Raw genomic sequence first — 24,198 nt, 5'->3', positions numbered from 1 at the left:
ATACCAAGTGTGCCTTACACAGCTTCCATCACAGATTTATTATTGGAAGTCTTGATAGCAATTATGCTACCAAATTGAAGCGTTGCTAGGCAAATCCAAACTTCCTTAATTTCTTGCAGATTTCCCAACCGTGCGTCTAGTATTCCAAGTGGATTTGAATGAGCACAGAGATGCTAAGGAGCCCCTGTTCTCATTGAGTTGCTATTTGGAGAGAAATTCTTAAACAAGAGATTATTTCTCTTACATATAGTCTGACACCAAGTGGTATTGATTAAGTAATTCAGTGAAATTATTCTGTTATAAAAGGCATGTTTTATGGTGAATGGCTTGTGAAATTGCAGGCAGTAGCTAGCATCTATTGGATCATGACACTGCACATATTCAAGACTTTCACTAAATATAATCATAAAAAGAGTAGGGTTTCATCGGATTTTTAGTACAACATGCAGATGTATTGGGTTTTTTTTTGTTTGTTTTTTGTTTTTTGAAGCTTCTCCCTTTACTCAGGTCCAAAGTAATTTAGCTATATACTTATCCTTACTTACTTGATATGAATTAAACTATTTCCAACTTGTACAGTTTTAGCTCAGGCATGAATATAGGCGCATATGCACACATATACTTCTTTGCTTATCTACTTGTTTATTTTTGAATGTCTTTCATCCTTTTCCCAATCTGAAGGGTAACCCCTCCATGTCTTAAGAGGCAAAATTCCTAGACTTGTCTAAAAGAATTTGAAATAAAAGTGAAAAACTTTAATAAAGTCATCACCCCGGCAAGCTGATCTCCACTGTCTTTTAGTCACCTGTGACAAGTTACAGTGGCAGTGACAGGACTTCATCTATCTTCAGATACTGTGGGTTTCCAGCTCTTGCAGTTCACTGCCATTCAACTCCCTTTTCTAATACATGATCACAGTCACTTAACAACTAATTGGCTGGGTAGGCTGATGAAGCCAAATATGTTCTGAAATTCCTAGGTGCATACGATGAGCTGGAAGCAGATCTCCAGCTTGCGCTTTTATTCTAACACTGCCTTAACTCAATCTTTGTTCTGAGTAGTTTGAACAACTCAGGAACATCCTTTAGGAAAAGGGGGTTTAGAGGCTAGTTGCAATTTACAGATTAAGTAGTGAAAGACTCATTCCAATTGACATCATTTCTAATTGAACTGAAGGGTCTGTGATTTGTTCCTATTCCCATCAATTGACCTTTTGAGTAAGGAAAGATGCTCCTGTAAGTCTTAGGTCAAAATGAAGCTGATTCCATTTCTTGCTTTCTATCAACAACTTTGACATGTAGGAAGATAATTAAAACTGAACATGGCAACGGTATAATTAATTGATTTTTTTTCTTCCCCCCCCCCCCCTCCTGGAATGGTGCTCTGGGACAAAGCAGAAGCTATAAGAAACATGCGCAGCATGGTGATTCTCTACAGAGCTTTTGTAAATTCTTGGCTAATTGCTTGAAAAAAACTGGTTGTCTTCTTATTAACCTACAAGACAGGGGAAGATAAAACATATCTTCAATATATTTTAGATTTGAATGAGTAGAATTATAGAATGAATAAAAATTAATTTAACAATTTGCCTCTCTTTCTTCTATGCAAAATCTCTCTTCAAACTTGCCCTGCTAAGCCTTTGGTGTCAGAGTTGATTAACACAAAGGAGGAGACAGAAGCACTGTTCCTTGCAACATTTAGGTCAGAGCTGATTCTTTCCAGTATGTATCTAGGCCACGTCTAATTAATCTCAGAATACTCCATGGCTGCTGGATTACCTCTGCCAGCTTCACCCACAGAAACCTGGCAGCAAAGATTTTTACCTTAGGTGAGGAATTTCCCTTTTCTGAAGGCAAGTGGAAGGGTTTTTTTTTCTTTATTTATGTAATGTTTATGCAACAAATTATAGACCCCTTAGGATAGAGCCTAGATAGTACTTAGTAGGGGCAAATTCATTTAAAATTAGTGGAATATTGCCACTGACTTGAGTTGAGCCAAGACTTCACCCCAAGATTTCACCCCTAATTGTTTTTGGATAAAGTTTACTAACTGTGGTCTTCACGTCTCTAAATTAGATGCTGTTAGTCAAAAGAATTCCTTTTATCCTTTGTTTCTAAGCCAAATGTGTATATATATGGTGTTCAGTAAAATTAAGACTGGAAAATACAGATCGGTGCAGTAAGATTGTCACTGAAAAGCCTGTTGCAAATGAGGAAAAAGGGACAGAGTTGTGTTTCTGCACTTTAAACTCTACTCTGTGGTCATCTGTGGTCATTACTAGGATCACAAAGTTTGAAAATGCACTCCCAGGTTTGTAGAAGTGCTTGAATCAAGATGAACTCCTCACATGAAACAGCGGTGCCAAGTACATAATTCAGCACACTTACCAAATGAAGGAAAAACTAGTGATACATAGAACCACAAATGCATCACAGCACTAAAAATAGAGCACTAATTAGCAATGCTAAATTGGTATGCAGGGTGCTGAGTGTCAGAAGCAGCACCAAGGCTGCAGCCCGAGGACAGGGTTACTTAGACTTCAAATCAGTGCACCATAAATATGCATTCATTTCATACGTACAAAGCCAGATGATTTTTCACACCTGGTGATATAGCACTAAAAGGACAAATTATTACTTGCAGGACAAGAAATGCCTGTTATTGTGTGTCTATTAGTATACTCTTAAAATACTGGACATGAAAAGCAGGCATTTTTGTAATGGACAACATATGCTTTTGGACCACAATTTTTCCAATTACTTCCTTACAATATGCTTTACTTAAATATAAAATAAATAAATAGCATGTGTTTAATACAGCAGTCTTATCAAAATCATCACTTAAATGCTTCTTCTGATACCTTCGGAGTTATGTAATAATATACATGCAAATAAGATGCAGATTTTCACATCCTTGTTTTCCTCTCTAACGTGGGTTGATTCCTAAAACTGGAAATGCTATTCATAGGGATTCATAGATGATCAATATTGGCACATAAAAAATAAATCCATGTTGAAAAATATGCCTTTAAGGGAAAGGGCAAATATGCCCTTTAGGGAAAAAAACAAAAAAACACTAAGAAGGAAGTAGTAAAATCAGCATCCATCAGAAGTTTTGCTTGCACTATGATCTGCTTGCCCTTCAAATGTGTGCTGGTGGGCCAGCTGATTCCTGCATTAACACGCCTTACATCTACATACAGAATTTTGGAAGTCATCTCGTGTCGTAGCTTGTATTAAACCCACGACGGCAGATTTTCTTACATGTAAGATGCACCTAGTTCAGCAAGGTGCACATAGATGCATCAGATTCCACAGCAAAAACTGTGGAAGGGACAAATCCCACTGCCATGCATTTAATGCTTTAGGATGACCTCACAGACAGGTCATAAAGTAGTGAAAACAGGTAAGAATGCACACAGGCTCGTAGGAACAATAATATTGTAAGCCTGTGTAACTGGTCACAACTCACAAAGCATTCTTTCACCAAAGTCCCCTACTGCAGTACTGAACAGTAGTATGGGAAGAAGGGCTCCTGTCTGCTTCTGGCTGTAACTCAGCCCTGCAGCTGCCATGTGCTGGGCTGCATGACATCCTATCAGCCTTATGGCCTGGGGTAGATGGGCACTGGAGAGAGGAGTTATCTGAGCAGATTATATGGACTCTAAACTCAGCTTTGTTACCCTCTACACTGCAGAACAGCATTACTTCATTATTCAAGGAGAATATTAATCAGAGGTAACTTAAAAATTTCCTACATCCATGAGTCTGTTAGGCAAAATTTTCAATGCAATATCTACAGCAGCTAATTAAACATGCAGTTGTTGTTTTGCAGTCCGGATAGAGATAAACTGTTAGGCAGGAGCAATCAATAACTTGCACTCTCTGAAAGAGTAAGCACTTATAGCACATGCAAAATGCAAGCAATTATCTTAAAAAGAACTTCTGTGCTGATATGAGTGGCTGCACAACTTGAATTGCTGTTGAAAAATTAAAATAGTTCACTGTAAGCCTCTGAGAAATTGCTGCAGCTGATAAGGAAGTCCTCTCTGATCATTCAGAGCTTCTACCAAAGCCTTCCTTTCCTGATACCGTTTTGTTAGCTTTCTTCTTTCTCTCTTCATAAAAAGTGATTGTTTTTTGTAATACAGGCTCTTCATCAGGCTCCTGGATTTTCAGTTCCCCACTCAGTGATCTGGGTACAGTTAAATGATTCACTACTTTCAACTACCCAAAACAATCTCCATTATGAGGACAAGTATTTTCCCATATAGCAATACATAAAGAGGAATAGCAATAGCATCAGTGTTCATGACATAGACCAAGTCTTCAGAGAAAAATCCAGATTGCTCTGATGAGTTTTAATACCAAGGTAGAAAGTATTATGTTTTTGTTCTGACAAAACAAAGTCCTTGTGTGCCTTGGTGGTTATTCCAGCTCTGCAGCACCATCCTACCTTAGTTTTTAAATAAAGTTCAATGCTCAGGAAGGACACTGTTTAAATAGATCTGTCCAGAAATGCTTAGCAGATGCATCTGGTTTCTTTCACTCTCATGCAATGTCAGGTTTCAAATTCAATACATGATTTTAATAATCCTGCTGACAGTGTTTATTTTTATGGCCATGAAGCTCTCAGTGCTTGTCTACTCAACCTCAACACTGACAGTGCTCTGAACATAGCACTGGCTCACTGAAGCAATGAAAATAAGAGTAATCTTAGAAGTCAGTCTGCTTAATGTTACGACATCGATTTCTTGTCCCCCTTGTTTAGAAATTTTAGCATGTAAACTGCAATAGAAAAAAAAAATAATCCTAGGGGCTTTGCAGCACATCCAGAGGGTACAAAGTTTGAATGCTGTCATGCTGACCCATTTCAGCTCTTTATTTATCTTCCTCTGCTGCCGCATGTGCTCTCTGTTACGTATCTTTACCCTGTGTTTGCTTAGCATGAGCAGAATAAACCGGTCAAGTCTGTTCCTAAGGCACCTATACAGTGCTACACGTGTCCTAATCCTAGAGGTAACCAAGATCTCAAGTGCGCGCACAAACACACACCCTACTCAGCTAGGACTTCCAATGCACTTTCTATAGATAAAAACATCCTGCAGGAGGTCCAAAATCTGTGTCTGCACTAATGGCAGTGTATTTTGGATGCTAGAGCCTTCCTCATCACCTCCAAAGCTTTAATATTTATATCATCTTCTTTCTTTAAGGATACATTTGAAAGTGAGCTTCAAACTCCCAACCCATCTCTATAGCAGTAATAACACCGTGAAAATTTTTGTTTTCAATAAGCCAGCTTTCTCATCAAGTTGCAACTTCCATTACTATTATGACACTTAATTCTCTGAGGCCCCTTAGGCTGAAATACCTGCAGCTGTTCAGTACCACTGACTGGGTAATCTATCTCTATGCAACGTACTAGTTTTTATGGCTGTATTTTAATAAGAAAAAAAGTAAAATGCTTGGATAAAAGTAGTGATGAAGCTTAAGGTCCACAGGCCAGATGCTGAATATGTATAAATCCTGCAGCTTTCAAATACATCAAAGAAACGATATTCATTTGTCCCAGGATTTGCTCTCTACTTCCAGTTTTACCAGACTTTTCTTCAACTAATCTTGCAAATGCCTTAACTACATCCACTTCCGACTGTACCCCTCTCAATCCCTTTCAAATACCTCCTTCTTAACATATAACCCCTCTGTAATTCTTCCCTTTTAAATCCTTTTCAATCCCATTTTTTCTTCATTTTTTCCCCTTAAATTAGCTAATTGTTGGAAGCATTTGTAGCTCTTTGAAATTTTACTTCCGAATGCGTTGTGGTATGTTGACTCTGAGGGCTGAAGTTTCTAAGCAGCTTTCAGAATAAAGAGATTTGTGTGCATGACTCCCATGCGCTACTTTGAAGATTTACTCTACAGAGTAAAAATATTTTTTAAAAATAAATCAACTTCATTGTTATATTCACGTGTGAACACAGCTCAGAGTACGCCTCCTTTACTGTATGGTTTCTCCTTTCTCCTCTAAGATACTTGCTATACTTGAGGAGCTTGTGAATGTACACCCTTAACAGACAACTTTTTAACCTAAGGGTGCGTCATGCTTAGCTGTAGCTGGTACACTCATCCATTTTTTTTCCTATTTTCTTCCTGCATGCACTTAGCACTTGTGTGCGTAACATATTTGCACTTCACATTCCTTTAACTGGAGGCTTGTTTTCTTTTCCTGCATGACCAATGATTCCAGTTATACGTGGCAGTAACTTGTAGATACCTAACGTACACTTCTGACTGATCCAAAGTGGCACACTCACATATCACATTATTTAAGTGAGTAATGTGCCTAAACTACCTGGATTTTGCAGGCTAGCACAGTTGAGCCAATGTTCCTGACATTTCATAGCTTGTTAGGCTTTGTACCATTATTTCATACCAAGGCTTTCATAATCTCCTGACAAGTAAATCTACTGAAGGTCTAATTATTGCCTGCAGTATTTTCGACCCTGTAACTTGAGTTTGGTTTGCCAAGACTGCACACAGATAACTTTGTTCACATTTCCCCTTGCGCTCTAGCACAGGTATGCAAGCATGCCACGTGGCTGGCTGATTGTGTCACATAAGTTGGGTTGGTTGGGTGCTGTGCCAGCTGGTCCTGAGCTACTGGCTCAAATAACACCAGTGTTCCTCTGCCCACACCTGCTGCATTGTGTGCTCTGGCTGGGCACTGCAGCCTGGCCATTTATCTTAAGCACAAAGACAGCACTCTCAGATAGGAATCAGGATGCAGACATTTATCTTTGCATTTTTCCTCCTTCATCTGCCTACCCAGCCACAACTATACCACCTCCAGTACTGTGCAGAAGCATGAGTGCTGTGTGAGGCACGTGCTAAAGCATTTCCATCCACAAAACAAAAACAAAAACATTATTCCACTGCTTCCTCTATATACAACATTTTGAACTCAAAACTTTTGCCTTGTTGGCAGGCTTGGGTTAACTAGCAGATTCTGTTAATAATGAGCCATATGAAATATAATGATGCTTAATTGGAGAAAAAGAATGTTAAGCAAGCCTCTTTAGTGAAAAGAAGTGAAGAAAGAAAATGAAAGATATTTAGTAAGTGCATTAAAAAAAAAAAAAGATATTTGGTATGTACACAGGTTTTCATTTGTGGCCTCAATTGCTTCCCCCTTTTGCCAGGAGCTATGGGATAGTGACTTCATGATGACCCTGTTTATTACCAAGTTACACACATGCCTAAGCCATTGTTTGAGTATAGGAGCACTAAGGCTTGTGGGTGGGAACTTCTTGTGCTTTCACATTTCCCCAGACTGACTGAGCCTATCAGCTTCTCCATAACTGAGTTAGCTATAACCACTGATTTAACTGTACTCTAAAGAAAAGATATTTAATTGTTAGCTGCAGACTTATTGAAGACTCTGTTAAGGTTACAAGGATAACATGCATTCTGCATAGACATGAAAAGCCAGAAGTCAGATAGGAAGACAAAGCATAAAAAATGTTATGATAGTTGAATATTTCCGCATTATGGTATTTAAATGGCTTCATTTTTAACTGCGCTGTTAGAACTATTTTAGTAAGACAGCTTTAACACTAACTCTGTCCTCTACTCATGTAAAATAATTTTTTTTTCAATTTATTTTTTAACGTACTGTATTCAGAATCATTTATTTCCTCCACACGCACTGGGGATAGAGAAGTCTGCAGAACTGAGGATGTGGCTAAATTCTCAGTGCAGGTTCCTGACCAACACCTTTCACTTTTTCCTTATTAAACACAGGCCAGATACGTGTGTGCCCATTTTACTCACCTAGCAGCACAGAAAAGTTACTTGGTATGGCCTCTTTCAGAAAGGCAAAGGAGAGCAGACCCAAGTCAGTCCTTTGTTCCACAACAGGAGAGCATGCCAGGTTGTGCTTCCGATTTCCAGATAAGGTTTACATCATCTGTTAGGATTGATCCAGGTCTTGAAGGAAGTGCTGCTCAAATGCTTTAAACTCTCAAGAGCAAAGTCTGGCAATCATATACAACCCTAAGCATGATGGGGCATCACAAACTTTACTGCTTTAAAAAGTCTTCCAACCAGAGGATGATCCTTTCTAGATCTGATAAACTCTTTCCCTTCTCCCATTCTAACAAATGCAGTTCCAAGAGGCAGAGCAAGCTGCCTGGGAGGATCTCAGGCCCAGCATTTTGAGCACCACGGTGTTTCACAAATGCTCTGCCAGACACTAGACAAGTAGAGTGCAGAAGACACACAGAAGGAAAATATTTTTTTCCTTACTGATGTCAGCTCTTGCGGCTCTTGCTTTTTCCTTGAGGCCTCAGACCTTGCAGCATTAAGAATTAAGCATGAAGAACTTCTCATAGCAACTGCAGAGGTAGTCAATCTTTTCACTCTCACTGCACAAACCCTATCACTCTTTTCTCCCCAGAAACCCGCTGAGAGCTCAGATTGCCCTAAAGTCAACACTAGCACAGTAAGAACATAATTCATTTGGTAAACTTGTGAACTTTGGTTGCCTGCCACTGGCAAACCATTTTGTTGTTTCAGCTCGAGTTGTACCCCATGAGTTGAGAAGGTTTCCCAGCCTTCCAAACAACCCTGGCAACCCTCTCAGTGCTCAGCTGGCTTCTCAGCTGGGAGCACTTCTGTTTCTATAGCAATGGGAGCCCAGGGCCATGCTCCAGACAGAAGGTTAGGGGAATTCCTCTTCAACAGGCCACAAGCGAGTCTGCAGGTAGGCTAAGCCTTCAGATACCGCAAGAACAGTCAGTGGCTCAGGTTCCTCCCACGGCATTCTTTGCTGCAGAGAGCTTTATGTGTGTTTTATTCAGCAACTTATTTTGTGAATTTGGTAACTCATAGCAGCCAAATGTAATTTTTGGAACTTTCCTTGTCCTTGTTCATGCCCTCCAATGTTTCTGCTCTGCGTGGTTCTTAGTAGTGCTGTTTCTTATCCTATCCCCCGACTACACTTACCAACTCAGTATTACTTTGTATCTGGTCAGACGTAAGCAAGAGAAAAATCTCCTTTTAACTAACGGGGATTCAGACTAGAACAAGTTATTAGCACCTGCATATCAAGAGAAGGAAAACAAACAAGGAAGCAGAAGAGTTTCTGTACCTTGCAGTCTTATGGTATGAATTTTTTTCTACTTGAGGCCTTAATTTTTAATGCTGTTGGAAGAAACCCAGTTTCTGAGTCTTGTTTGCCAGTAACAACATGTTTTAAAGAAAAATCAATATGTAGTATGATGGTATTTATTTGCACTCTAATTTCCTTTGATACAGGATATCAAATAAACAATTCCTCCTTGTTAGCAATAAGGTTTTATGATTTACTCACTTTGTCTCTGCTTTATCTATGCTTGTGGAGGGCTGCATGTGCATTTCTTGTTGTAACTGCTTTCCTCTCAATAGCTGCACCTTTGCTCTTTGGTTTTGCTTATTGTTGCTATGGTGCTGCACAAGTTTGCATTTTGCACCACATCCAGACCAGAACTGATTGCAGCCAGCAAAGCCTTGGCATCAAGTGATATCTTGTTTCTGCCTATTGAATGGCAGCAGTGCATGCTCAGCTTTGCAGGCCGTCCACACAAAGCCAAGCCCAAGTGGGTAAGCTGGGGTTTGGCTTTACTAATGGGACAGCTGCCATGTGACTGAGGCAGTATTTGATCCTGGTACACAGCTGCTGAAACTACCAATAATAAAGCTTAAAGAGAAGCCTATAGTACAGTTGTGGTATCAGGTAAAATGGTAAGGTTTTCTACCTTGCTTAAAAGCAGAAAACTTACAAGCTAATACTGTTAAACTTCTCCAGAAGAAGTGAGTAGGTCTGCAGTCTATTTTTAAAAAAGATACATATGTGTAAAAAAATCCACAAAAAAAAAAAAGAAAAAGCAAACAACAACAAAAAATTCAACAAAACAAGCACACCTTGCATGCCATGAGCTATAAAAACCTCACATCTAGACCACTATTAGCTTTGGGAGAATTTAAATTCAAGATACTACCCGATCAAATTTTAAGGCTTAAAGAAAATTACTTAATGCACAAATGAAAATCTTAGTGTGAAAACATTGCTGCAAGCTTTAAATATACACACAAAAAGAATCAAATTGCTGTTAAATTGTCTGTAAATTGCTGCTCTTCTGGGTAGAGTAAATATTTTGTGATACGTTATTTCCTCTTCATCTGAAATGCAAACTGTTTTCTTTATTACTGGTATAGCACTTAGGATTTTTTTTTTTTTAAATGAGCAATAGTTTTTGCATATGCCAACCACAGCGATCAGCCACCAAGAGTACTGTGGAAGAAAAATAAGAGAAAATGCTCGTCTCACATTTCTTCACACTTGTGCTTTGTAAGAGAAACATTACTCTAGGTTTACATGGGTAGAGGCTCTTCAGAGAATTGAATATATTCTAGACCTCATTTATGGCTGACTTCCCTTTGAATTAACAATTCTGTCCTGAGAATTAGCACAATTTCAGCCTTTCAAGTGTGATTTAGGTGAAGAAGCTCCCAGTAAGCGCTCAGATGAAAGACCGATGAAAGAGGAAGGCTTCTTGCACAGAGCAAAAGCTCAACAACATCTCCAATACCAAAAGTGGATAGTCCAAAGGACAAAAAGTTCCTACTTTTTTACTTATTGGTTCATCCTAAAATGAGATGAGCTCTTTTAGGAATTTGAATTCCTTAATTCAAAAGGTATTTCTGAAAGAAGAAGCAGGCACAAAGTGATAATCAAGGCTTTTAGCTAAGTAGCAAACTCTCCTCTAATTACATCCAGAAAGTTCCATGAGAAATGTTTGCTTACCCAGGCCATGCCATGTTGCTTATCAACTCAGACACTGTTTATATTGCCTCGACTGCAAGAGAAGTGTTTCTTCCTTATCTTTGCAGAAATGGCAGTGGTGGTACAACAATGACACAAATAGCACTGGACATGCTGACAACTGGCGAGGGTGGACAGCAAAGGCATTTTGCTTTGCTCAGCAAGGCATATGTCACACTTCCCTCCTTGCCAAGAGACCAGCAGGTGGGTATGGCAGGCTGCAGCTTCTTGAGCCAGAGCCCTGACAAGCAGGTTGGGCCTCCAAAAAGGTCAGGGGCACAGATCTTTAGTCTGTAGAATCCTATTTAGAAGAAGCCATGAAACGCAGCCTGCTATAGATTTTTATAGTCCTATATCCATAGCTATTCAAAGCTTATTTGGTAATCAGCTAGCATTCCTCATTGGTACAACCTTCATAAACATTTAGCAGCAAAAACATTGGCATTCTCAATGGATCACACCGCAACTTCATTTCCCTACCCTTCCCTGTCTGCCCAGCCTTCCTTCCTGACCTATTTCACAGTTTGATAGCTCTTGTTCTCATATCTCAGCAACAATTGCTTCAAATATTTTCATAAACATGCCTATGGTACTGACACTTGATCTGAAAACAACAAATAATTTAGTTACTGACCTAATTTGGGGTTGATGTTGTATCCTTTCAGTTGGACATCTCAGTGTTCGGAGAGCAGGGAATACACCTTCTCAGAAGGCTTCAGATGCAGATTTCTTGGCAAGAAAGTGGTGGAACCACAGCTGGTCACTAATCAGGAGGCACAAGCAGGAAATCCTAGAGGAAAACAGCTCAAGAAAAAAAGAGGGCAAGTCTGTAAAGTCTTTTATGTACCTTTTGGGATGGTCAATGGAAGAGCAGAATTGGTGAGGAGCTGGGTGATGTGGGATGGCTCAGGTGACACCAGTTACCCTAACTGCAGCCCTCCTGTCCCAGTGGGCATGCTGGTGCCAGCATGGACCTGCCTGGGTCACCTTCAATATATGGGGTGGCCTAGGGTGGTGCTTCAGGGAATATTCACTGACAACTGACTCTGTGCTTCAGTTCAGATTCTAGAAAAGGAGAACAGACAAGTAATCCTGGCACAGCAGTCCACATTCTGGCCTCGTTTGGGCAGTAGCTACCAAGCCAGCTGCTTTGACAGGAGGTTTGGGAGCTTCAAGTGCGAAGGTACCACTACTGGGGTCAGTGCCCTGGCAGTGCTTTCTTGTCTCTTGTTTATCTGCCTGTATGTGGGTAGGGAATTACTTTTCTTCTGCACATCAGTTCTGGCCTTCACCTGCCAGCATGGAAATTTACTCTGGCATTTCCTTAAACTAAAAGCTTATCAGATGTGAGTTAGGAGACATGCTTAGAGGAGGCATTAGTTGAATGTCACATAAGCATATAATCAGGCAGAGTTAAAGAAATAAATATACATTTTTTCCTCTTACCTCAAAATAAAAAAAAAAAAGATTGTCCAGCTACAGTGATCCAAAATGTGAACATCCTACTCAGAATTGGGCAGGGGTTTATACTCAGAGCAGGGGAAATATGAGTGCTGCCACTGAGCTAATAGGCAGCTAGCGTGTGGAATTATTGCATGTGCTAGTGGTATCACAAGTTTTAAGGATGGAGATTCAGGGTGTGGGTGGCAAGTGTTTACGAACAGCTGCTGCATGTGTGAAGCTGTATGTGAAGGCTGAAATCACATAGCTGCTACTGCTGCTCTCTGGAGGAGCAAACTCCCTCCTGCTTGAGCAGCTGCCCACATGCTCAGTTGGGATGCAATTATAGTTAACATATACATTCATCACACACTCTTCATAACTTCACTGACAAGCACTGCTGAAGGAAGAAAGATAAGGAGGAGGAAGAAGCCAGACTTGGAAGCTCTTCTGCTTCTTGATCAATACCAACATATTTGCCACAGCTTGGTCTTGACACAAAAGAAGAGTCAGAGCAGAAACCTGCTCAGCCCATTGCTGCACTATGTTTGTAAATACGCACCAGGAGCTGCTATCTAGCTCTTGTTTTCTCTTTTGCACACCAGAGTGTGGTGCAGTTCTTTTCCATTCCTTTCCTTCCCCAGTTCAAATCTTGTTACTTTCCTGATGTTCCCTTATCTGCAAGAGCTCTTTAAAGCTCTTTTTCCTTGATGGTTTGCATCTGATGTTATCAAAGTTAATTATATAATCGACACAAAATTCACAGAAGGCTCTTGGTTTTCTTAATGCACCATGCTTCCCCCAGACTGTGAACTTTAAATGATGCAACTGGGAGAATACTCTGTTGCTCAACCACATTTAACTTCAGGCTACATTAAAACTAATGGCTAATTGTTTCTGATGTATCTAAAGCATTATTGTTTTTTTAATAATATTTTTTTCTCTGTTCCTAGTTGTTCGCTTGCCAAAGAGTAGCACCTGTAAAATAATCACTCCAATCTTCTTAGGGCTTTCATCTGAGCTTTTGTTACTCATAAAATCCCCCTCAGTAGGATTTTGTTTTGTTGCTGTTAACATCCCTTCAAGTTTATGATTGTTCTGGAGAGATATTTACTAAAGTTTGCTCAGTGGAACTGCCTAAGGAATTAATCTAAGGAATGGTTTCAGTGGAAAGCTTGGATGGGAAGAGATAGTTTTTTTTCTTTTGCAGCTGGAGATGCCTTCAGTTCACATTTGACTGCAGCAGCCTCTTAAGCTATTAGACAAGGAACAGGCATGTATTTCCAGTGCATACTTACCCTTTTCTTTTCACTATTTCTGACAAAGTACTTCAGAAGCAATGGTTGCTTTAAGTGTACCCCTGGAAAGATGCTTGAATAAATAAAAAGTATGCAGTGGATGAAAGGGATGAATTTAACCAAATAATTTAGATTAGAAAGTATTAGTGTAGAGGTACAGCACTGAAGAAGCAAAGCGTATGGGAATGCATAAAATCAAGCTTAAAGTAGAAATGCAAATGAAAAATAAAAAAAAAACATTCTTTGAAAGACAGATAAGTAATAAGCATCTCTTCTGTCCTGTTCTGTTCTTGTCTATTACTCCTGAATTTCTGCAGGAAAGTACCTGCTTTTAATAGCTTAATCTTACTTTGGAAGATATATGATATTCAACTTACCAGTTGAAAACATAAGAAGAATCAGGAATTTCTAGGTTTTTTTTGTTGTTGTTGTTTCTTGATTTTTAGGAGATTGGAGGGGGACAAATAGATCTCAATTTGTATCACTTTTTACTGGAATCAGCTGTTCACTTTCTCTTTCAACACTTCCTTACTTATCACTTGAGGAACGGTATGCGTGACAATTTTGTACACATTCCTATATTTGTCTCTTATTTAAATGGACATTCAAGTTCTGATATTGTCTTCAACAGAGTAGTGGATTTCGGTTTCTGCTTTGGTGTGGCTGGGGGAGCAGCAAGCAGCCTCTAAACAAGCTTGCCTGCCTCTTCCCTGACTTGATACACATGGCTGGTTTCAGCAGCAGCAGATGCACAACAAATTGAAACACTAATGTTGTGATTTCTGAGAGGTATTTATTCAGATCAAGGTCTTTTTTTTTTTAAACTGCTCTACAGCAATTTTTCTTTGTATTCCATAATTTGACACATCCAAATATAAAATAGGACAGGTGTACAACTTTTATTTCATTATTCAGGTTCTTAGCTACAGTCTGGTAATTTACAGGCAAGTACTCTGTAAACTTTGTCATTATGTCTTGAAAACTTTATTTTAATGCATCAGCAAGTTGGTCAAAGCTTTTACCACTGTTGTTTAAAAAGATCTAAGCCAACTATCTCAGACTAGTCAGCACAGAAGTTTATGTTCTTATTTAACCTATTACATATTATATATTACTAATCGCAGCCTACTGTATAATACTTAAAAACATTTTCCCCATTTTCATTCTTTCTTTTCTAGAGAGCTATATTTCCTAAATCAAACTTACCAAAGAACTAGACCTCAGTTCACAGAAAATTAGACAACTGCCTCACTTCTTGAGGACTGATCTCTACCATCTACTTACCAGCTCACACCACTATTGGCTGCCTTGCCTACAAGCACATGGGACAGAGATTACATAAGCTTATCCGCTGCCCTTCTTGGTCCTTTAAAATTAGTTTGTAATAGCTGAATTGTGAGGAGTTGGTTTTTATTCCTGAATGTTAACAGGAAGCAAAGGCTCTCAGAAAAATGAGAGAAGTGGGAATTTCACAGGATACCTGCAAGAAAGACTGCTTATTGACAGAGGTGCCTGGAAATCACTCTGGCCATCACAAAGGCTAGCTGATAAACATAAGCATCTTAAAGGCTCAGAAAGGACCATACCTTTCTGTTTTGACACCTGATCCTTTGTGAACCACGTATGTGCCCATGTGGGCTGGACCACTGTGGAGCACTGGATGTGATGTGGAGCAGATTACCTAGATACCTTCTGGAAAGTTAGTCAATGCCAAACTACTTCAGTCAACAGAGTTTTAGGTGGAAAACAACAGGTTAGGCCAAAGCTGGAAGAAATGTCCTTTACAGGGACAACAACTGTTAGCGAAGGCTCCCAACTCCAAAAAATGGTTTTCCAAAGCCATGGTGCATAGATTCATAAAGAAAGCTGGTAGCAGAGCCCTGATGAAGCATCATTACTGTTCCAGGTGCAGATTACTATGATATCTTTAGACGCAGAGCACTAGCTGTGATCTGAATACTAATATTATACAAATAAAGGAAATAAAACTTCAGGGAGCACACAATTAACAAATGTACAAGTTAGAAGAGTAGCGTGGTTAGGATGGTATTTAACAGGCTTATAGTTAGGAAGACTGCCATAGTGGAAAGAGACAATCAAAAATGAAATGCTCACCCACATCCTAGGCTCACAAACTCCAAAAGGGAGGACCCCCAGAAAGAGACCTTCCATACTGGCAGTCAGCCCTTAAATGGGGTCTAGAAGAGGTGGAGCCAGGCTCCAGCCCTTCTGGTCACACTGCTGAATTGCTTTCACCTGTGCTCCCAAGGCTGACCCAGTCTTTACCTCAGGTGATCAATCAGTGGTTTAAGGCCACGGCTCAACAGTTCCCATACAGAGGCTTATTGTTCTTCTATAAGGAATCCTCATTCCTTGGCTGACAGTCCTTTCTACACTGCTTTAACACAGCCTTCACACCGGTACTCTGATCTACCAGGAACTCGTCTAGCAAAGGGAGAGGGTTAAACCTGTATTAATGTTTTCTGTTTACAAATAAATGACTCTGCAGGTGTATAAACACAAACGGGAAAAAAAGGAAAGGATTTTCTGCTAATAGGAAAGAAAAGGATGTTTTACTGCCATTTCTGCAAGTGCAGCTTTGATAATCATAGGAAATCTTTCTATATATATATATACATATGACCTTTGCTAACTTACTGGAGAAATAACTGAAACTCTATACAGATAAAAGCAAGACATGCTGCATGTTGGACAATCTCTCTCTACTTGTGGTTTTATGAGAAAATAAAAGCCACTCTGCCTCTCTCCAGCCAACTCAAGGTGAACTTGTATCATGTATTCACTAGAGATTACATACTAATTTTACATTTGAAATAATGCCTTCGATTAAAGTTGTTATAACCCCCTAATGCCTTATACAAACCACATTTTAATTTAATGGAATTATAACTCAGTTTCTTGTATCTATGAGCTTAGTATGGATAATCACGAGTTAAAACCTACTTGTGAAGTTTAAGTTCAGCTGCTTCTGAATGTTTCTAAGAAGTACTGATGGAACAAGATGCTTCTGATCTTAAATAATCCCCTTTCTGACTTCAGCACTGAATTTTAAGGATGAGTAAGAAAGGAGATTGCCAGTGAAGTGTTCTCCTTTGCAGAAGGTAAACAGATGTTTGTCTGCCTGTGCTGAGGTGCATCTGTAGCACAGACAAAACTTGCATTGAGATACTGACCCATAAGGACAGGATCTCTCCCTTCTGCTCTGGAACCATTCTGCACAGCAGACAGCAGAGGTGTCTCCAGTGCAGAAGGGCTCACGGCTCTGCCAGGGCAAGATCAGAGCAGCACTAGTCATTGCTACCTTGAGGAAGGGGTCTATAATAGCTGAACACACACCAGAAGGAAGGGAAGGAGGTCTGTTATTCTGAAAAAATCCTGCAGTTGAGGAGTTAAAGGAAAGACCAAATAGAAAAAAGAATGAAGAAAATAACTGAAATGGCTAAAAAGAGGCAAATGCTGCAAAGAGCCATGACGACAGAGTCACGGTGTTACTTTTGTTTAGGAGTTCTATGCAACGTTTGAAGAGGAACATGGGATACCTTGATCCACACAGGGAGGAGGCAGATCTGCTTTGTACTCACCTGGGTTGATATTTCCTGGAAAATTTAGTTAACCACTTATCCTGTTTCAAAACAGCCTGAGGTGCAGAGAAACATTAGAGTTAAAGCAGTGACCATCACGTTCTGCTTCTACATGCTATCCCCAAAGCATCCTTGGATATACACACACACCTTTGGTGGAAACCTCAGCACTGACTTGGTGTCCAGCAAAGCTTTGCTGTAGCTGCACACATACCTCATGATCAGTATGTTTTAGATTATACAGTTCTTTCTTCTAAATTTAAGTCCTTTGCCGAGAGGAGGTGGGAGTGATTGCCTCTCAATTTCTGAACATCTGTGATGGAAATAAACACGCAAGCACTGGTATGAAGAGGTACCCAAAGTTATCCATAGCTAACCTTTGCAAATCATGCTTCCTTCATACCCAGAAATAAACCCAATTCCTGCATCTTCTCTTGTATCAACTGCTTCCTCCATCCTTTCTCAATTAAACCGCCACGTCATAATTGCATGTTTGCCCTTTCACCTCTGTGCAAGTTCATTACTCCTTGTTTTCTCAATCTAGGATCATTACCATCAATTGCTCCTTAAAGCAATTGAAATATTTTTTCACAGAAGGACACAAAGGGCCAATGGATCTTTCAGGATGGTTATATTGCTTTAGATTTGGTGCTAGTCGGGGTTTTTGACTGAACTGCCAAGAGTTTGTGTCAATCAGATGCTTCAAGCTAACCAAGAAAAATTTGCTTGGGCTGTGATTCCTTCCAGCATGGGTCATTTGCTGGCCAGGGTGAAGGATTAACTTAATTACATCAACTAATACCTTAACAAAGGGTCAGGGGTACTGCCAAAGCTAATAAGGGCAAAGGTTAATGAGGACCAAGTTTTTCCTTCTCATGTCCTAATGTCTTTTAGATAGCATTGCTTACCAGACCTGTCACATTGCAGCTCACTTCACATCCCTTATGTGATATCACTCTTACGGTGCTATTCATCTGCTTCTCAACAAAAGGTCACTGTGACTCTGTCTCCACTGCTACATAAGGCCTTTCCTGCTGGTGTGGCTCCTTCCCATTTGTGTTTTCCTGGGAGACATTCATCTACTGCAACAGCCACACAGAAGAAACAGATTTATCTTTGTGTACACTTAATAAGCTCATCTGTGCCGAGGACTTGATATCTTTATCATTTTTATTTCTTTTAACCTGTGTCCTCTTTGTTCCCCTATTGTCAGCACTTTTTTTCATGAAGGACCTTGGGGCACAGGATCTCAGGATGGCTGATGTTGGCAAAGACCTCTGGGTCCCTCTGCTCCATCCCCTGCTCCATCAGCAGGGCCACCCAGAGCTGGGGCCCAGACCCATATCCAGACAGCTCTTGGAGATCTCCAAAGAGGAAACTCCACAGCCTCTCTGGGCAGCCTGTGCCAGTGTACTATGTAAACAAACAAACAAAAAGCAACAAAGAATCAAACAAAACCAAACCTAAGAAAACGGGAATTTTATAAATAGTGAAGGCTCCAAAGACATCCCAGGCTGCAATGCTTGAAAGGGATTTTTTAGGATCTGTTCCTCCAAAGCACTTTTTTTCTCCAGCAGCGTGCTGTCCATCTACTGTGCCAAATGATAGCACATCATTTTCAGAGATCCTAGTGCAAGGGTAATACCAGTGATATTACTGATACACTGAAAGGATATATAGCCATCATACAAAGTGAAAGCATTTTCTGAATGCAGCTGAAGCTTTGGGAATGTGATGCATTTTGCAGCTCATTTCCAGCAAAGCTTTCTCATTGTTTGTTCGTTTCTGCACAGGTTTGTTAGATAGTTCTTAAAGGTCTTTTCTCTGCTTAGATTATTCTCAGTCCAGTGCATTCAGAATTACAGTAAGAAAAATATGAGATAAGAGGTCACTTCAGGACAGATTTATGTATGTAGTTAAAAAAATAACAAGAAAATGACTATCAGCAACTAACTGTATTCATTACAATTCCATATACGTATCTATTTTTAAGAGTAGAAACCTTAACTAGAAAGCACTAAGCACTGCTACTAAACTATATTATTGATTCACCTAAAATTTTCTGGTCAGTGAATACTATTCTAGAACAAGAAGTTTAGCAAAATCTAAAGAAGTCAGGGTGCTTTTGTTGTTGTTTGTTTTGTTTTTGTTGTTACCTTTTATATATACCAGATATAATATTCTAAAGACCTTTCAAAATTTACTTTCATATGCTGCAAGATCTTCAGAACCTCAGTACCTCTTTAAAAGAACCTCAGGACCTCTGTGCACTTTCTAAGAGATATATGGAACAGATTTGGAAAGGAGTTATACAAATGAGTTCATTAATCTCATATACATAATACCAGCTATAGAAAAGCTACTTCTAATCAACTTTTTGTTTTCAAGTGTTTTGAAATGGTTTCACCTAATGACCTTGAGGGATTAAAAATCTGTCATCGTATTCTTTTTTTAATGTACATCTTATGTTCCCTGGAAAGATGCTGGACCAACAGCACTACAAACTGATGTTCTTGAGCTATAGGCTGCACTCGTGCTGGTGACCTCCCAGCAGCTGTCTTCCCAAAGCATTCCTTCCCCACTCTGTCTGGGTGGCTTGGAAGCCACCACTCACTAAGCTCCCTGCAGAAGTTAGCAGTAAAAATATAATTTAATTCTGATTAAAATTTTTATATATTTTTTTAAGCAAAAGTGACTGATATCCACTGTTAAAGGGGTGCTTCCCATTGAATACATTTGGTTAAGCTATACATATACATTTTTTCTGTGATCTTCTGTGGCATCCGATTTCACTGAGGTCACAGAGACATTGATGCTTGGTAAATTGCCAGTAACCAAAGGTTGTTAAGTGCTTGTCTCTTCCTTTCAAGCCTAGTCTATCTTTATCATGAAGATGACCTAGTTCAGCAGCTACAGTCCATTTATTTATAAACTGATAACACTCAGGAAGTATGCATTATATCACTAAAGTATCCATAATGTCGCAGAAACATTTGTTCTCAAATGATGTCATTTTCCTGAAATAAGGTCATGCCTTTGTACAACGCTGCTTCCCAAATCCTCTCCCCCTTATGCCCCTGCCAAGGGCTTCTACTTAGTTTGGATTTTGGAATAAGCACAGGGAAACACAAATGATTTGAGAGTTTTCATTGCACTTGGTGTTTATTCCACTTTTTCCAGTTGCTACCATCTGCAGCAGTAGTAGTTTGCTGACCTATGAAAGAGTCAGAAAGCCTCAAGTGAGAAAAGTTTAGGGTAGGTGCTATGAACTTTAAAGATACAAATATTTTTTTGGGTGTGTTGATTAAATTCCCATAAAACAATCAGCAGAAAAACTGAAGCTAATCACCAGCTGGAATTTCACTGAAATTATCAGTCAGTGCAACCTGTGCACTATGTAGTATTTTGTAAACACCTTTTTGTACAGAAATTTCATGGTCTTTGGAAGGAATGTGGACTGAAGTTAAACACTTCTGATTAAATATGGAAGGAAAATATATCTGTCCATCCTATCTTTTTACTTGCTCAGATGTCCACTGAGTGAAAAAAAAAGATATGGTTGTGGAAGACTTAAAGAAATTCTGAATGCTAAATTAGTCATGAAATGCTATTATCAGTGGAAAGCTTTGGAGAACTCTCAAGACAGAATTTAATTTAGAGGTAGGGATGACCGTTTATTATTCATAACACTTCCTGCTGAAGGCGTCCCATGCTTAGCAAGTCATAACCTTTTTGTGAATCCATCAGCCCAAATGCTACAGGAGCACAGCTCTGAAACTCAGTCCCTAGGGCCACCTTCTCTGCTCAGCAGGAGGATTACAGCTGCCTGTGAGAAGCTGCATAAGAGCTTTTTTCATGTTTTTAAAAAGAGAAAAATGCTTAAACTGAAAACAGTGAAGTAACTGTCTTCTCTACTAGGCTATTGACTGCTATCTTTCTTTTCTTTTTTCCTGTGTTATAATAAATACCTGAAATCTCAGCCCATGAAGTGAGAACAAACCTCTCCTCCACCCATCTCTTGTCTCTTTCCACTGGTAATGTATACATACATGTGTGTGTATATATATATATATATATGTATGTATGTGTGTGTGTATGCCACACTGTGGCAAGATATTAGATGTTTCTCAAGATCTGTACTGTCACATAAACATTATATTTCCAGATTAATCAAAAGCTGCTCACTGCTGACGTGAAAAACTCTAATATCTCTTTTCTAATATTTTGCCTATAAAAACTGAAAACAATACATAGAACAGAATTTTCCTAAACATCTGGATACCATTCAGATGGATTGTTATCTGACAGGGACTACCAGAGCTTACAATCACTGTTCAACTGAGTAATGGAAAGCTTTGCTTTGACAGTGCAGGATGCTGTGCAATATTAATTAATGAGGGTTGTAAAAGGCATAGAAGATCTCTGCCCCAGCAGCAGTATAGTTCCCATTAGACATTTCAAAGTCAGACCACCAAGATGCAGGCAGAGACTGAATGATATAACCCTACCAATCTGTGCATATTATAAATTGCTCAGCTGGTTTAGCAGTTCTCCTTTACCTCTCTATTTTGGGCATATGGGACTTCAACAGTTTAGGGGCAGTTTCAATCAGCAGCTTGAGGACTGAATTTACATTTTAGGTGCCCATTTTCTTCTTTACCCAAATTCTCATTTCTCACGTTCAGGCTGCAAATAAATGATGATGCTACAAGAACTGTATCTGTGAAGGCTGGCAGCCTTCAGTGCCCAGACTGCTTCTGTGTACTGACAGCAACCTAAATATCCCTACGCATTAGTCTTTCTGCTTCTGTCCTTCAGTGCAGCATAATTAAATTAAAACAGTACCTAAGAAAATTCTTTTGCTTTAAAATCATAAAATGATGCCTATAGTTGTTTTTCTTAAATTAAAAGGCCTCTTCACTAACTTGCAGCAATTACTGAGTGTATGGATGCATCCAAGTGCATGCATCCTAAATGCTTCAGGATCTCATTCCCTTCCTAAAAAGTTCCTATAACCAACAATTTTAGGTTAACACAATTTTTAATCTGCAACTACAGGTGCTGTCATAAAATAGTGTACACTAACTGGTATGAGAAACATCCTTCGGATACAATCAACACTCTTTGAGCCTAAATAGAGAGCAAGGAGCAATAAACAAAACACATTTGCCCTTCTGCCTCAAAACATGATAGCTTATACAGCAGTATTCTGGCTAGTCAGCCATTTCTCCAGCAGTCAGACTGAGCAACTTAATTCCTTATGATATTTTTGGAAGCCGACGGCACTGTTACAGCCACCTCTGGGGAATTTCATCTATCCACATTTATGGTGCTTTTGTCTGTAAAGGCCTTTCAAACAAAAGCAGTCCACATACTCATTTGATGCACATATACACATGCTCTCACCTTGAAAAATCCCAAACCTGTTAGTTATGTCCACATATTAGCATTAATTGATTCCTTCTGAGAAGAGCCATAGGCTTTTCAAATAAGTTTTAGTGGCCTCACATGACAACAGCTCGATGGGTGTGAGGGACACCACGTGCCATAATGCCCATCAGTGTGAAAGTCTGTCTGAATCTGAATTGCATCAGTGCCTAAAGCACCAAAATACAGCCACGTGTAACGTTTCATTCCTCCTTTCCTCCACCATGAGATCTGCAGTATCATTCACTTGACAGCTTCGGTTCATGTGATCTCCATCACAGATTTCATCAAGAACTCTGAAACCACCCAACTCGCTTCATGTCAAATTTTCTCTCCACTTATATCTGACAAGAACACCACATGATTTCTGCAAGACCTTTTAAGCTGCACTACAGAGAAACAGTGCTTTTTTAGGTGATGGCAGTGTACCAATGTTAATTTGACTAACCTAGTTCAGCATGCAGTATGCAATTATTTCCTGCTCTCATGATGATTTTTTTCAACCTATTTTTAACTTAATGTACACTTTGGTAAGGATTCTACCTTAGGAAAGATAGCTAGTCCACATGCCTTCTATTATGTTGCAGCTGCTTTTACATTTGTCACTGAAAGAACAATCTCACCATGTGTGACAACGGGATTTGAATCACAACTGCTAAATATACCACGTATAGAAATTTGATTGCTTTATGATTTTGTTTTTTTTTTTTTTTTCCCAACTGAAGGGAGAAATGTGAGGGCAAAACCTTACAGTTTATTTCATGCTTCACTACAGTGTAATTCTAGACCCTAAGATTTCTACCATTCCTATTTTGGTAATGAATGGAATGTAAAAGGGAGGTATTTAAAATTAATTGCAGCAGTTCTGAGGGTTAAACCTGCTTAACCCGACCTTTTATAATGAGAATATCAACAGAGCATATATCTTGTCTAGGGAGTGCTGGGACATCATTATTCTTCCAACAGCATGTTTAGTTCTAAAACCTGGGATTTCTTCAGGTTCCTGTAGCCGTCATGCACACCATACACCCGTCCCAAATCACAGCGTCTGTTCTGAACTACTCACTACAGCAGGATTAGACCTGAGAAACTCTAGAGTTTTGTTTTACTTTATTAACTTGGAGTACTTTCAAACAGTTTTTAAACAAAATTTTCCCTTGACCAGCAAGGGAATTTTCAGCCTGAAGTTCTCAGCAGCATCCGGTGAGGCTCCTAGCCAAGTTCTTCAGATACTGTACATCCTCAAGGACAGCCTGCTGGCTCTTGCTGGGGCATTTTCTTAATCCTTAGAGCAGACTTCCTGGATCTAGGAAATTTAATTCCTGACTCCTTCGACCCAGATGCTGGCGAAAACGTGGTCTGCAGGCTGTGTGTAACTGGGTGTGTTCATTTTTTAATTTTCCCTAGGAACTGGCCTTGCTGTTAAATTTTTCTAAAACAGTCATATTAATATGTTCAAAAACCCACTGTTGAGTTTCAGATAAAGGATCACATCTGTTCATGAAAATCTTCTTTTCAGATGGGTTGCAATCTATGCAGCTGCTGCTTACCGGATGGAACAAAGTTTTGTC

General features: G+C 39.4%; 1 protein-coding gene across 4 annotated transcripts in view; it reads right to left on the bottom strand.

The window, feature by feature from the left end:
* GALNTL6 (polypeptide N-acetylgalactosaminyltransferase like 6) overlaps positions 1-24,198 on the bottom strand; it is a 487,138-nt gene that overhangs the window by 33,799 nt on the left and 429,141 nt on the right. The window contains exons 12-14 of one of the 4 annotated variants that reach the window (XM_048943579.1): positions 15,714-24,198; positions 11,495-11,664; positions 9,959-10,739 (exon numbers count right to left, since the gene is read on the bottom strand). In XM_048943579.1, coding sequence (XP_048799536.1) covers positions 24,031-24,198 — 168 coding nt within the window. In that variant the 3' untranslated portion in view covers positions 9,959-10,739; positions 11,495-11,664; positions 15,714-24,030. Of the gene's footprint in view, positions 1-9,958; positions 10,740-11,494 lie in introns of those variants that run through there. The other 3 variants (XM_048943580.1, XM_048943577.1, XM_048943578.1) reach the window with 3 other exon arrangements.

The sequence above is a fragment of the Lagopus muta genome, chromosome 4 (genome assembly GCF_023343835.1).
Source record: "Lagopus muta isolate bLagMut1 chromosome 4, bLagMut1 primary, whole genome shotgun sequence".
Classification (NCBI taxonomy): domain Eukaryota; kingdom Metazoa; phylum Chordata; class Aves; order Galliformes; family Phasianidae; genus Lagopus; species Lagopus muta.
The sequence above is the reverse complement of the archived record's forward strand: the minus strand, read 5'-3'. Positions and strand labels throughout refer to the sequence as shown.